Source organism: Neomonachus schauinslandi, chromosome 4 (genome assembly GCF_002201575.2).
Source record: "Neomonachus schauinslandi chromosome 4, ASM220157v2, whole genome shotgun sequence".
NCBI lineage: Eukaryota > Metazoa > Chordata > Mammalia > Carnivora > Phocidae > Neomonachus > Neomonachus schauinslandi.
In genome coordinates, this window is record NC_058406.1 from 138,795,673 (window position 1) to 138,811,944 (window position 16,272).

Sequence of the window (16,272 nt, forward strand, 5' to 3'; positions counted from 1 at the left end):
GTGAGATATCTATTCTGCTTCTAAACCTAAGTGGCAAATACAGTTCCTGACACACATGTCCTTAATCAAGTCCTGGGACGCCTGGGTGGCTCAGTCGTTAAGCGACTGCCTTCGGCTCAAGTCGTGATCCCGGGGTCCTGGCATCGAGCCCCGCATCGGGCTCCCTGCTCAGCAGGGAGTCTTCTTCTCTCCCTCTGCTTCTCCCCCTGCTTGTGCTCTCTCTCACTCACTCTCAAATAAATAATCTTTAAAAAAAAAAAAAGACTTGGGGCGCCTGGGTGGCTCAGTCGGTTAAGCGGCTGCCTTCGGCTCAGGTCATGATCCCAGAGTCCTGGGATCGAGCCCCGCATCAGGCTCCCTGCTCAGCGGGAAGCCTGCTTCTCCCTCTCCCACTCCCCCTGCTTCTCCCTCCCCCACTCCCCCCTGCTGTGTTCCCTCTCTCGCTATGTCTCTCTCTGTCAAATAAATAAATAAAATCTTAAAAAAAAAACAAATTCTGATAAATGAGCACATGAATGACTACACTGTACTTAACCTGTGTTGTGTAGGATATTTAATATCTCTAGGCCTCAGCGTCCTATAAAACTGGAACAATACTCTACGTCTTATGGGTTGTTGTTAAGATTAAATAATATGTTCTTTCAATTCTCCTGACATAAGAATAGTTACAAACTAAAGGCCTGTTAAATTGATCAATTGGGGAATATAAAATTACTTGCCTGTCATATGGTGGTTCCTCAAAAAGTTAAACATAAAAGTACTTTATGATCCAGCAATTCCACTTCTAGGTAGATACCCCAAAGAGATGAAAGCAGGGACTCTAACAAATACTTGCACACCGATGTTCGGACTACGACTGTTCACAGAGGCTAAGAGGTGCAAACAACTCAAATGTACATCAATAGAGGAATAAATAAAAAGCGATATGTACATATATACAACATTATATTTTTCAGTCATAAAAAGGAATGAAATTCTCATGTGTGGTACAGTATGGATAAACCTTGAAAATGTTATGCTAACTGAAATAAGCCAGGCTAAGAAGGACAAATATTATATGATTCCTGTTATATGAGGTATCTAGAAGAGGCAAATTCAGGAGGTAGGATGGAGAGAACCAAGGGCTGGGGGCAGCGGGGGATGGGGAGTTATTGTTTAATAGGTATGGAACTTCTGTGTGGGATAATGAAAAATGCTGGAAATGGATATTGGCAATCTTTAAACAACATTGTGAATGTACTTAATGCCACTGAGTTGTATACTTAAAATGGTTAGAATGGTAAATTTTGTTATGTATGTTTCATACTGATAAAAAATTACTGAATAGACATTAAAAATAATTATTCCCCTGTAGTGTAGATACGTCATTCATCATGAGTAAATTTCTTGCTGGCTGGCGAGGGTTGCACAGTGCCATGGAAAAATGCCCCAGACATGGGTTCAGAAGATTTTTTTTCTCCAGTTTCAGCTCTGTCACTTACTAGTAATAAAAATTTGAGCAAGTCACTTAGATCCTTTGCACCTTAGTTTCTTCTAGTTACAGTATCCAACAGAGTTGCTTTGCGTACTAAAATTAAAGGAAATAATGCATATAAAGGGCTTTGTAAATTCCAACAATTATGTAAGTAGATGGGAGCAGTTTTTTATACATTCCTTTAAGAAGCTTAATCTTTTCACTAAAATGTGCTTATTAATTGCTATTTAAGTACCCTAAAATATTAAATTATGGTTGCTAAGATTCAGCCAAGGTGGATTTTTTTCTCTGTGTATTAAATTATAAGTTTTTAGAATGAAAAAGAATGCTGAATTTCTAAAGAAACCACATTTCTCTTTAGCATTCTTAATAGCGAATGGGTCATTAAACCTTTCTTTTCCATACCTTTTGTTCATTGTGTAGTCTCACTGTACATACCTTAGGAAGAAAGGATAACTATATTATACCCTGTCTGGAAAAAAATGGCCTTCATTCATATGTAATTACAAGTATTAAAATATTTTATTTTGTTACCTCCTCTCATCTTCCATTCCAAACCATACAAACCATTATCAGTCTTCCCATTGTCAGACATATGACAGTTTGACGTGGCACCATATCCAATTGACATTACTTTGTAAAATTCTTTGGATACATAATTACATTGAAAAAAAATCTAAAAAGTAACATAAGTTACTTGTTTTAACCTCATAACTTAATACCAAAATTAGTGTGGTTGAACAAGTGTCAACTAATTTTTTGTTTCCCTCCTTAGTGGTTATGTCTTTGACTATGATTACTACAGAGAAGATTTCTACAATCGGTATGTAAATTTTTCATTCCCGTTTTCCTTTGATTTAAATTCTTTTAACTGCTTTGTATATTTCATTCTCGATTGATGTTTAAAATAAAGAAAATTCTTTACTAACTCCCCAAAAGTATAATGTAGGCAGATTTTCTTATTTTCATTGTGCTTACTGAAGCATAGTACATCTTGGACTTTTAGGACTTCAGAGGTTCTTAAGCCAAAAGTTCGGTTATGGAATATTTGAATAACATCCCCAAAATTTAATGAACCAATATTGTTTTCCAGGTCTGTTGATGACTTAAGATTCTTCAAGACTGAAAGTTTTGTAAACTCGGAAAATGACTCCAGCCTTCTAAAATATATCTGTTTTCAATATGACACATTGCAATGTTAGTTGGTTAGATTGGTTAGATTCAGTAAAAATTACAGACGGTTCTTGCTTTGCATAGTAGTGTTGGATCATAAAGGAAACCATACAAAGTGATGTTAATAATCAGTGGAAAAAAACAATCTTCTGTCCCCTCTAAAAATGCTCATAAACACATTAAAAATTCTCTTGCTGTTGGTTATAAATAATAGAGAAATACAGTAAAATCGTTGTAAGTACACTATAATTTAAGACAGTAAAAATATTGAGAATTCATGTGTTTGAGTTCTTTGTAAAAAGACCTGTCCAAAAGTAGTTCGAGCAGGTCTTGCCTTCTTGTACAACTTACTCTAAGGAGCTAGCATCCTTCTTGGGCCTCAGTGAGGTGTCCTACTCCTTTCGAAGGCTGGACCAGCTTCAGCAGTTTATCAGCATTGTGAACTATCTCTGAGAGGTCTTCAGTGTGGTTCTTTTGCCAGGGTCACTTCTTCTGGGGCATCGTTATCCCTTTTTATCCCTTCACAACTGTTTTCCTCATTTATGTCAATCTGTTGCTTTTCCTAAGTTCCTCTGGTTCGGCATCTAGAGTCTCTCCAGCAGAAGAGTGTCAATAGTCCCCAGTCAGCTATCTCTCCCACAGTTCCATCCCATTTAATTTTTTTCCCTTCCAGTGTTATCCCTCTTCTCTTCTTTGCTGCACTTTCATCTTTGTTGACCAGTTTCCTCTTTTGATTACCCACTTTTGTCAAGGGCCACGTGGGTTTATCATGGGCAACAAGGAGACAATACAACTACAGAGTTACCGTCCGGTACCCCCCAGATGCATGGCAACCAGAGACACTTTGAACGAAGTGACGTGACCGAGCACTGATCAGGATGCGCCTCTGTTATTTGCACAGTGCTTTGTGGACTGAAAAACTAGCAGCCAAGTTTGGACTTTGTGAAATTACTCACAGTTACTATGTGGCAACTGAAATTTGATTTGTGCTGTGGGAAGACGTGTTATTTAACTCAACATGGGCTGAAATTCTGAGATATGCAAATCAAGGGCCAACTGTACATAGATCATTAGACCACACACATAAAAATGAGGTAAATATCTTTTAAGCTTTCTAATTGTAAGTTCTAGTCAAACAACAACAACAAAAAAATCCCAAGGTATAAAAAATGCAAACTTGGAAAAATAGTTCGTAATGGACATTTTTAATAGGGAAGAAACTCCATGATCCCTTGGAAGGTCCTGGTTCCGTTTGCTTCAGCCACACAGCTCCTTTCTCAGCTCCACAAGAACACCATGTACCCTCCTCCCTCAGCACCTTCTTCCGTGCTGCTCCTTCTCGTCATTCCTCCCTCTGCCATCTAGTTAACTTGCCTTCATCCCTCAGCCCTCAGCATGAACACCACTCTCAGACTAAATTAGGTTCCTCTGTTCCCCTCTCTCAGCACCCAGCATTATCCTTCACAGCACTTCTGCTTTTTTACTGCTGTCTTTCTTTGTGATGACAGTATTTGATTCATGTCTGCTTCTTGTCCTCCATGAAGGCAGGAAAGATGCTCAGGTTTGAGTATTATTGTATCTTCAGGCAGTATCATTAAGTTCCAATATAGTGGATACTCAATTCGTGTTCTTAATTCATCTTCTTGCATTTAGAGAGACATTGGTTTCCCCAAGGTCATACAGTAAATTCATGACCAAACTACAAATATAAACTATTTATTTAGATTCAAAAGCCAACTGTGTGAATGTGCAAAACGGGAGGGGAGCAATATTAGTCTATGGAGTTAAATCAAAGGAGACAGCCTTACCTAAAGGGAAATCAGACCACAACCATACCTTCATCACCACTATGCTCAACTACTCAGTTAAGCAAGTTATTCCACTAGGTACACCTTTATGATCAAATATGAATTTTAAAAGATAATTTTCTCAAATCATTTTAATAATTTACACAAGATACAGTATTTTGTTGTAAATATTAAATAGTTTGTAACAACTTATCCTAAAAATGATCTGAAGATCTGGCAGCATAAAACAATCCCATTTACTATTAAGAAAAGACACCACTTAAATAGTCTGCATACTATTTGAAAATTTTAGTTTTAGACATTTCTAAAGACTTTTTTTTAAAGATTTTATTTATTCATTTCTTTGAGAGAGGGAGAGCATGAGTGGGGTGAAGGACAGAGGGAGAAGCAGACTCCCTGCTGAGCAGGAGCCCAATGCAGCTCGATCGCAGGACCGTGGGATCGTGACCTGAGCCAAAGGCAGATGCTTAACCAACTGAGCCACCCAGGTGCAGCCTAAAGACATTTTTTTTTTCAGGGTACAGACCCTGTCCTAATTGCTATGAATAAAGTTTTCAATTAGCATACGTTTAGTCTGTCAATATGAAACTGTTTTTAGCATTGTAGTCTCTTAAGTGTTTTCTATCTTGTGATTTCCTTCTACATTTAAAGAATTTCTCCCTAAAATGGAGTTTCTATATAAATTATAGCCCAATAAAATCATTAGGTAGATAGATGATAGATAGATAGATAGATAGATAGATAGATAGATAGATAGATAGATAGATAAATCTGTCCTACCTACCAAAGATTAAGAGCCTTGATCAGCCAGAGTTATAGAGCTTGAAGTTTTCAGATGATTCTTCACTACACAAAAAAGCTAACTGAACAATTCCGCAAATCATTTATCTTATATAAAATCTGTTTGCCTTATAAGGGTGCAAAAGATCAATATGGTTGTGTTGCTAACAGGCTGTCTGAAGAATCTGTGCTCTTATTAGTTTATTTTCCATTTTTTTGCACTTGGCTAAGAAAGATGTAAGCATCCGCCACTAGTGGATAGAGTCCGGAGTTCCCTATGAAAATAGATTGTCATGAAAGGAAAACAGAATGGACAGGCTGGATGATATAAAGAGCTTACAAAGTGCTAACAGTTTTATGCACAGTAATTTCTCATAAATTACACTCTGCTTGAAATTGTGGTTAATTTTTTTTCTCTTTTTACTAGTGGTGCAAACTTGGGCGAGTTATTTAATACCACAAAACATGTTGTCTCCTCCATGAAGTGAGCAAGAAATTAATTCCTGCCTCATAAGATTGTTCTAAGGATTAAATGAAGTAACATATGAATAATGATCAGCATTGTGCCTGGTATATCCTGGTATATTTTTACTGCATAACCAATGTTTGCTACTAATAACAACTAACGGTAACCATTAACAATGATGGTGAATGCAATTCTTATGCTGATATTCATGTAGCATTGTCCCTATGACTGAGAAATCAACTGGTTGGTCAGTTGTTCCAAAAAAGTCCATTGTGATGCCTCTTGATTATTCTATTTTTATCGTTTTCCCTTCTGCTCCCAGAGCATAATAGCTTAGACACTGCCATATATCCATATGCTATGGCTATCTGATTTCTGCCTGGTTTAAGAATTCTAATGTGATTGGGGATTTCAACCCGTAGATAGTTTCAGCTTAGAAAACCGCTTTATACAAAGTGCCATCATATTGTCATTGTTTTGATATGCTGGCCCAGCAGTAAATTTCCTAAAGACTAAGTTAGTGTCTCTTCATGGTTTCAGGGATCATGAAGAGTATCACTAAATAATAGACTTGAATGGTTATTCTAAGCTTTTTTTTTTTTCATATTACACAAAGCACTGCTCAGTAATTTACAGCATTAAATGGCATTTTCTTCTAAAAGGTCAAGTCTGACTCTAAATGAAGGACATTACATGTTATTAAAATTAAACATAAATATTTATATTCTTCCAAGTAAAGTAAAAGGAGATATATACCTAAAATTATATTGAATCCCCCGAGGGAATGTTTTCAATTTCTGAAATATTGGCAGTGTTAATCCAATCTTTTTTCAACAGTATCAGGAATAACACTGAGCAGATGATAACCCCCAGGATAAGTAAACTTGTGTTAATAGAGAAAAAGAAATGCCAGAAGTGCTTTACCATATAGAAAACACTTATGCATATTAAATGATGCAAAATGGGCATTGTTCAACTCTGGCACAATTTTGACCTTGTGTAACTTAACAGAAGAGAAACTACTAGAGTTGTAGTTAATGAAAAAATCTCCACATCAAGCTGCAGTAACCTCATTGATTACAGAGTACAGCATTTATTCATGAATCCTGGAAAAACATATTAGCAAGAGGCAATGTATGTTTCATTATGCAGGTTTAAATTACCATCTAATAGAATAGTATTCCACTTAAAACATTTGGAAATAACAGTATGGTACACTTGACAAAGGGTATAGATTTAGAGGCAGAAGACGTGAATTTCAGGCCTAGCTGTGCATGTGCTGACTGGTTAAGTGACTTGGGAAAGTCACTTCATCCTTTTTTATTTCTTCATGGGCAAAATGACCTAACAATACCCACATTACAGAATTATAAGCATTAATAAATAAGAGAATCATTTTACTGATATATAACCTCAAAACAGCTATTTGAATGTATGAACTTTTTCATTACCCAAAGCTGTATACAAAATATAGCAGACAGCAAAGTTGTGCAAAAGGTAAAGACTACATTAAGGTCAAAAAATTGCAGAAAAGATCATTCAAGATTTCGATCAGCTTGCCTTTAAAAGCATGTTCAAGAAATATCTGCACAAGATCCAAGAAGACAACTCCACTGAAAATCTTAGAAAATTTTAATAACAAAAAACAATAGAAATTATTCATTTACTGGTCTCCAGTTAAGTGTGCCTTTGAAATTTTCTAATTCAGTTGAAACCAAAAGCTTACTTGAAGTCAGGGTGGAAATAACAGACAGATTTTATGAATTTTGAGTAATTCAAGCAGTATAGAAAACAGATATAATGAGTAGGCTGTAAGAATCATTCATGTGGGGGCTCCTGGGTGGTTCAGTCATTAAGCATCTGCCTTTGGCTTAGGTCATGATCCCAGGGTCCTGGGATCGAGCCCCACATCAGACTCCTGCTCAGCGGGAAGCCTGCTTCTCCCTCTCCCACTCCCCCCTGCTTGTGTTCCCTCTCTCACTGTCTCTCTCTCTGTTAAATAAATAAATAAAATCTTTAAAAAATATATTAAAAGAATCATTGATGTGGATTTTAAATACATCCCTTCTTAAAAATGAATAGGCACCTTAATTTGATTTTATTAACTATATATCTGTCAGAAGTTAAGCATGCTGAAGATAAGGGTTCAAGTTTGAATCAAGACACAGAGGAAGATCTCTGATCCTCTGGTTACTGATCTTCACATATGCTACAAAGTGCCAGTGAGGACCTGGCTCTGAACTTGTTCTCAAGGTTGGCTGTAGGCAGCCTAGTTGTTTAGCCCCTGGTCCAGACCACATGTTTTTTTAACATTAAGCACATGGTGACTATAACCTTTGATTCATAAGCAAGGAAAATGAAGAACTCTTTTTCATGAGGGAAACTTAGAAAAAAAAACAAACAGGTAATTACCAATTCTTAAAATCTATCTAAATAATTTATCTAAAATTAAAATTCAGTGTTTGATAACAGAATATTATTCAAATAATACATTAATTTTTTTAAATTTTATAATCACATAAGTTGACAGTGAACAATAGGCATTAAGCCAAAGTCAATCAGGTAATGATTATTAGAATATGGTATATCTGCTTGAGAAAATGCACCACAGCAATCAAAATAAATATTAGGAAGACCATTTAGCAGGCTTGAGAAATGTTTTTAATATAAACCAAGGAGAATTGAGAGAATACATGACTGTGCGTATATTATGTTCTTAACTATGTGGAAGATATGGATACTTGTGGAAAAAAGATTAGAAAATGATAGTAGTTTTTTATTTTTATTTTATTTATTTATTTATTGAGAGGGAGAGGGAGAGAAGGAATCTTAGGCAGGCTCGACACCCAATGTGGAGCTTGACACAGGGCTCGATCTCACAACACTGAGCCAAAATCAAGAGTCAGGGACGCTTAACTGATTGAGCCACCCATGTACCCCATATAGTAGTTGTTTTAGAGTATGAGATTGGGAGTTATGTTTTTTCATGTATTTTTTTCAAAAATGTTGCCTTATTATTATTAAGCTTAAAGCTAACAAGATTTTAATAAAAACAAGCACTCAAAATTATATTCATTTTATATGTCAATATGCCACCAAATTGCCTTTGTCCAAAACACAGCTAATTTTTAATAACCAATATCCATATTCTTCTTAGAGACAAGCTATGTTTATTTTTATCAGGTATATAAATATTATTTACCAGATTTTGCCTTTTGCTAGGTAATAAAATTACATAGCTCAGCTATTATTAAAGCAAACAGAATTCCAAACAAGAAATGAGCACTTGAAAAGTAGAAATGTTTATTAAATAAAGCAAACTAAATCCTCAGATTTCTTTATTGGGTTGTTTTTAGTAAAATTTGGTTACATTTATTTTATTTCTTGCTTGAGAGTAGGCCTTTTAGGGTTCTTATTTTAAAATAGACATTGAGGAAGGAAAAATTGTTTGTTTGGCTTCATTATAAATCATTATGTGTTTGACCAATAAATATTAGAGGGAAAACAATAGGGAAAATGAAGAACCACTAAAGAAAAAGGAGAGGGAATATAATTCTAAGAGTGGAAGGAACCAAAAAAAATGAGAAGGAAGAAATTTTAAGCTTTTAACTGACCTTTGAGATTTGTAATCCATTTAATCCTATTGTATTGCAATCTTTGTTGTCAGTCCATAATCCTAAATGGACGATTTCCTTTGTCCCAATAATTTTGCTGATCTAATACCTTATAAAGGTAAAATTTCTTAGATTTTCTATAAACAAAATTCTGATGAGAAAGCCAATGGTTGTGTTTCCCTTCATGGGTTACCTCTCACCTACTTCCCTCTGTATTTAGAAGAACCCTACATGCTATCTTGAATCCCAGAAAATCTGCCCCACTTCCCATTCTTACCTTGTTATGTTTTTGTGCATTAGGACAATACCCAGTCTTCCTTCCTTTAATTTTGGTAAACTCAAGTGTAGCCAATGAAAATTAAGAAACTCCTCAACTCCATTAAATTTTGTAAAATTCAAAATTATGCTGTCGTGTGAAGTATCCATACCCTTCCTTAGTTTTGTTTTGTTTTTTTATAAATGACATATCCCTTTTTAAAATATAAGTTCTGATATTGCACATCTTCCCATCAGAGTGGCAGAAAGAATTGGTAAAACCTTACCTGATTCCTTGATGAGAAAGAAGTCATTGCCCTTTGAAGCAACTCACCAAAATATTCAGAGAACAAGGGCTACGCTCTATAGGAATTGACAGCAAAGGACACACACGACACATACTGAGTATGTGACTAAAATGTATGTCGCATATCAAAAGCATGTCACAAATACAATGAGCAAATCCAGCTCTGTTTTCTCAACATAAGCTGAGGCCTGCCGGACACTGGACGCTTTGTAATCATTGGCTGGGGGAAGCAATAAGAAATAGTGAGAAATATTTCACTTTCCTGTAAAATATTCTTGAACATAGTCACTGAAGTCGCAGTGAGTATGGTGGCTTTACTTGGCCTGCATTTTCATTATAGCATTCCTCTATTGCTGTATATTTTAGTTGTGCTTTAGAAATGTTCTCAACCCAACTTATAGATTAGCTTAATTAATGAACCAGCTAAATTGCACTTTCAATGGTCCCTCCAAAAGAACTTGCCTTTCATCTGAAGCGGCAGCATCTACCCTGGAAGAGATGAGTCAGTTGCCATATTTTTTTTCCCCTCGATAGCTTTGGGTGTTAGAGCTCATAAAAAGTGCCTTCGTATTTTGGTTCACTAGCTTAAGGTGCTGTGTGAATTCAACTTATAAATAAGTAAAGGAGTCCTTATTTTGTGACTGAAATGAGGGGCAGGTTTAGTTGACCCTTTTGAGTTTCCAGCCCCTAGTGGTATGGATGATATTCATAACCCTTTTCAGCTTCATCCTGCCTATACTCTTTGAAGTAAACTATAATGTGTTGACATCCATGCCCTGTTCTTTGCCAGCAGTTCTTCAGCTCTAATGGACTTTGCTTATTCACAGAGGATGGCACCTCTCTTGAACTCTGTCTCATTTCATTTCTTTTCCTTTCCAAACATCTCTTAGTTTCTCCCCAGCATGTTTCCAAATAGTTTTTGAACACTTTAGCTCTCTAATGTGGGAGACAGCCCCAGTACTAAGTTCTGCTTTAAGCGTGGTTTATATGCTACTTTTTTACCCCCATAGTATCATAGTTTTGAATGTTTCTGAATGAATATGTGGAAACCTGCCTTTATTATATTTCATATATTGTTTTCTAAAAGGGGATTCATCTGTATCTGTAAATAATTTGATGTAATTTTACAAAATGACCTATTTTAGAAACTGGTTTTTTCCTATTATAGAAATTCACTTCTGACTTTCATATTAGATTATTCTTATTGACTGTTTTAAAACAATTACGAGAATGTAATCCATATAATGATGTCACAATAAAGTAGTATCAATGATCATTCTAAGTCAATAACATTATTCTCTTTATAGTGGATAACATAATAACACATCTGGTTCGCTGGTAAATAGTTTTTTTAAAAAAAGTAAGTGAGTAAATATGTCCTCAAATTTTTTCTCTGACTTTTCATGCTTCTCAAATGTGCTAAGTCTGCAAAAATGTGTTGTTTATGAATATGCAGTATGAACAATATGAAGCTTCTGAATCTATGACTTACATATTTATATAAATGAGTAAATATTCTCATACTTTTATTCCTTTCACTGTTTAGGGGGAATGCATTGATTGTGGGGATTATCATTTTTCACTTTTTAGTAAAAGCTTCTAGAATTTTTATTGGTACTTTTTTTGGCTAGAGAAATTTTCAATAGCTTACTATATAAATATCAGTAGTCTCAATTTACATGCCTAGCAAATGGTCAGAATAGTAAAAAGACATTGTGATACGTATTTCCACTGGTACTCTAGTCAACAAAATTTTATCCTCTTGCTGGTGCCATTTTATTCAAACCCAGTCTCCCTTTTTCTACAGTCAGAGGAGTCTTGTTACTTAAAAAGTCCTTAGAGACAGGTACGGCAGCATGTGGATTTGTCTCTCACAGCTGTTCTCTTTAATCTAGACTTAACTTCAAGATGATTTTCCTTATGAGCTTTTTCATGATGGAACAATAATTTGCTTTGCCTTGTTCCTGATTCTGCATGATCTTTTCCTCTTTTCGAACTAGTGCGCTAATAAGTGTTGATGTAGAAGAGGAAGATTTCTATCCTAAGAAGGATAAATCTGTGAGACTGAGCAGAGAAATATACTTGGGAAAAAAGCTCAGCCTGACTTCAACAAATGGCAGTGTACCCTGGGCGCAGAGTTCCCTGTACTTTCATACCTTAAAGACGAGTTCATATTGGAGAGTTAGATTCTAATGTCCAGAACACATAGTCTGTATTAGAATCCTGTTTCTGATAAACACCTGTGTGAGAACAAGAACAAAAACATTTATGGACATCTTTTACAAGGCCATTTTCTTAATCATTTCACACATTTGACAGAACACGGAGGCATAAACCAATCTCAGCCACGCTTGTGTTTTTGAAGGTTATTCGACTACCACGGGCGTGTGCCTCCACCTCCCCGCACGGTGATTCCGCTGAAGCGTCCCCGAGTGGCCGTCACTACGACGCGCAGGGGAAAAGGAGTCTTTTCCATGAAAGGGGGATCGAGATCTACCGGCAGTGGGTCATCTTCATCAGGCTCTAAATGTAAGTAATCTTCCTTATTTTATTTCTGCTTAAGGGAGGAGCTAGGGGCTCCTGGGTGGCTCAGTCATTGAGCGTCTGCCTTCTGCTCAGGTCATGATCCCAGGGTCCTGGGATCGAGCCCCGCATCGGGCTCCTTGCCCAGCAGGGAGTCTGCTTCTTCCTCTCCCACTCCCCCTGCTTGTGTTCCCTCTCTCGCTGTGTCTCTCTCTGTCAGATAAATAAATAAATAAATCTTAAAAAAAAAAAGAAGAGAGGGACTACTTATCATTGCACTAATGCCTATATTCCATAAATTAATAATTATGGAGTATCTGTTTGGTACATAGTATGAGAGAAATATAAAATGGCTAAGAAAGGGACTCAGCTTTGCATCATACTACATTGCAGTAGGGAGACAAACACAAGCGTGACTAACAAAAACCCAGGACCAGTTTGAAAACTTTTATCAGAGCAAGGACATGTTTTAGGCCCACCTGGTTTGTAACATATTACAGTTGTGAAATATAACATGTTGCTTTTAGGGAAGAAAAAAAAATTCACTTCAAAAGAGTGTGCGTATAGTATCTTTTCAGGGAAATAGTATTCCAAATTAGTGCATGCTTTGAATATTTGAGCACTGGGACAATTAAGATAGGCAAATGACATAATAGAGATGTTAAAAATGTAACTTCCCGTACTATGCTAAATCATTATGGTTATGTGTCTGAAAGTATATTTTATGTCGTAAAAATAAAATAATATTAACATAATTCCACGTTAATTAGTGAAAAGTAAAGATACAAACTTTCTGACAAAACACACTGCTAAATTTTTATACAAACGGATTCAGAAAAACTAATTTGCTATTACAATAGTATTCATAAGGAAAAGATAGAAAATCTTCTTGCATTCCTTGAGATTATTTTGTAGCAGAGAAGACAGACAATAAGCAAACAAATTAGAATATGAGATGTTACACTGTAGATCATTGCTATGTCAAAGAATAAATAAAGGGAAAGAGAAAGTTTCATAGGATGGTATATGGCTACCTCTCTCTGATGAAAATGGCATTAGAACGGAGACTTGATGGAAGCAAGGAAGTGAGAGAGTGAGCCTGAAGCTCTCGGGGACAAAGCGTTCTGGCAGGAGAATGGTCAGTGCTGAGACCTTAGGTTAATAGTCAGGGAACAGCAGGGAAACCAGTGTGGCTGCAGCAGAGTAAGGGAGGGAAAACGTAGCTGGAAATAAGGTGAGAGAGGTAGAGAAAGGTCAAGTTCCAGAATAGATTGGCAGGCCATTGTAGAGACTTTGTAGTTACTCTGCCTCCCAACCTTTTAAGACAAGTAAGGCAAATACTATTATCTCAATTTTATTTTTTTTAAAGATTTTATTTATTTATTTGAGAGAGAGAGAGAACAAGCCTTGGGGATGGGCGGGGGATGGGGGTAGAGAAGCAGACTCCCTGATGAGCAGGAAGCCTGATGCAGGAAGCCTGACCCTGAGCCAAAGGAAGAAGCTTAACCGACTGAGCCACCCAGGCACCCCTATTATCCCAATTTTAAATTGATGACTAAACACAGAGAAGGTCACATAGCCAAGACTAGAACTCGTGTCTACATGCTGTCTACTATAGGACATTGCCTTTTACCTTAGTACCATCAGAAATATCAAGAAAGGACACTGTTGAAATATTTTGTTTTTACATGAGAATGTGCAAAAACATAGTTACCAGAAGCACTGATGCTCCTGGTAAATGACTCAAGTTTGGTTTGCTTGGACTTTGACTTAGCTAATAAAAGCTAAATAACAAATTGATTTAGAGTTCCCTGTGTACTTATCTATCCATTTATCTATCTATTCTGTGGATAAATATGAATTCCCTTTTTGAGTTTTAGTAATAAAAGGAAATTCGTTTCTGCAGCGATCTCTAAACAGAGTCGTGTATGCTCTCAGATTATCATCAAAAGCTAAGAAATCTCTTGAATTCGGTTCTTGCTGTGAAAAAATGAACATTGAATTGCCTGCGAGTTTTATAGAAGACTTTTTTACCATGGTAATACTAACTTCATTTCAACTAGAAATATCTTAAGCATCTGTGGAGTCTTTGTCCTGTGGTCAGTATTAAAACAATGTTTATCAATGGGAGCTTTATTGGCTCTTTGACCATGTAAGTTCTACATTGTGTAAGAGTATTCTGAGCTTTGTAGAACTCTAGCATTCTTGACGCCCAAACCCTAAATGCCAGTAGCATTCCTCAGTCTTTGTAACAGCTGTATCTACTGTTAGACATTTCTAAATCTTCCCTAAGGAGATAATACCCCCCTAGTTTAGAACCACTGCGTGGTGGCCATTCTTGGGTAAGTGCAACTGAGTAGGATCCAGCCACTTGACTGTCATATACCCCACTGTTGCAGAGAAGAGTAGTAGTTTCCAGAAGTTATTTGAAAGTAAATATCTTAATATTTAGATGGTTACATTGTTTTTGGCCTTTTTATTTTTTGATTTCTAGTTTTCTTAGATCATGGAGAGAGAATAAGGATTATAAAAATCTTTTTTGAGGTTATTAAGAGTTCCTTTGGGTTCCATAATAATCAGATTTTCTGAATGGAAAATAGAATACATTTTCTGCTTTTCACATAGAACAGAATGTGTGTTTTACCCTGTTGATTGTATTATACAGTCCTCTCTCGACTTGCTCTTTTGTGGAAAATTATGTCAAATTATGAAAGTGATTACTTAAAATCTTCTACAATGATAGTGACTTTATAAAGTTTTTCTTTTCTTGAGGTTTGGTTTTATGTCCCATGTTGCTTAGATGGTTTTTAAATAGTGTTTTATATTAATAATAGGAGAAAGAATAATAGCTAACACTTTTTTGGTGTTTATGACAGCTGTTGTTTCAACCATGCATTAATACATATATGCATTTACATATATTAATTCATTTTACAATATTAACTTTACATATATAAATTCATTTATTCCTTATAACTGCCATATAAATGGAGTATTATTATTATTCTCATTTTATAGATATGGAAAATGAGGCATAGGAAAGTTGAGTGATACCTCTAAAGTCACAGAGCCGTTCAATAACAGAGCCAGTTGCTATAGCCAGGTTCTAGAGCATCTGGTTCCAGAATGTAGTCTCTTCAGTCTGTGGCCTTTTCAATACTGACTCTCTGTAACCTCTTGGAGAATTGTAACTTTTACATTTATATAGTATTCCATTTACTATTTTTAGCTTTGAATTCTGCTTTGTCTGATATTTTGATCCTTTACTGATAAGGTTCTCTTTTGGTTCACATTTCCCTCATACATCCATTTATTTTTTCGTCTTTTTATGTGTATTCATTTCCAAGGGCAGCTGTAATAAATTATCATAAACTGAATGGTTTAAAACAACAGGTATTTGGAGGCTAGAAGTCTGAAACCCAGAGTGTCAGCTGAGTTGTGCTCTCTTTCTGGAAGTTCTAGAGGACAGATCTGTTCCATTCCTTTCTCTTAGTTTCTGGTGTGCTGGCAATCCATGGCATTCCTTGGTTTACAGACGTTCCACTTCAGTCTCTTACTCCACTGTCCTATGGTGACCGCCTCCCCCCGCCCCCCCCGCCAAGTCTCTGAGTCCTTGTGTCTGTCTCTTCTCTTCTTAAGAGGACACCAGTCATACTGGATTAGGGCTTACCCTAAATGACTTCGAGTGGAATACATCAGCAGAGATCTGTTTCCAAATAAGGTCACATTGACAGGTACTTCAACAAATCTTTTGGGGGATCATATTCCAACCCATAGCATGGTCACTTTCTTTCTTTCTTTCCTTCTTTCTTTCTTTCTTTCTTTCTTTCTTTCTTTCTTTCTTTCTTTCTTTCTTTCTTTCTTTCTTTCTT

The 16,272-nt window shown here is 36.2% G+C and overlaps 1 protein-coding gene across 2 annotated transcripts in view; it reads left to right on the plus strand.

Annotated features, from left to right (window-relative positions):
- Positions 1-16,272, plus strand: part of RALYL (RALY RNA binding protein like) — a 680,251-nt gene that overhangs the window by 595,952 nt on the left and 68,027 nt on the right. For both annotated transcript variants that reach the window (XM_021688194.1, XM_021688195.1), the window contains 2 exons: positions 2,250-2,297; positions 12,243-12,406. In XM_021688194.1, the coding sequence (XP_021543869.1) occupies positions 2,250-2,297; positions 12,243-12,406 (212 nt within the window). The remainder of the gene's footprint in view (positions 1-2,249; positions 2,298-12,242; positions 12,407-16,272) is intronic.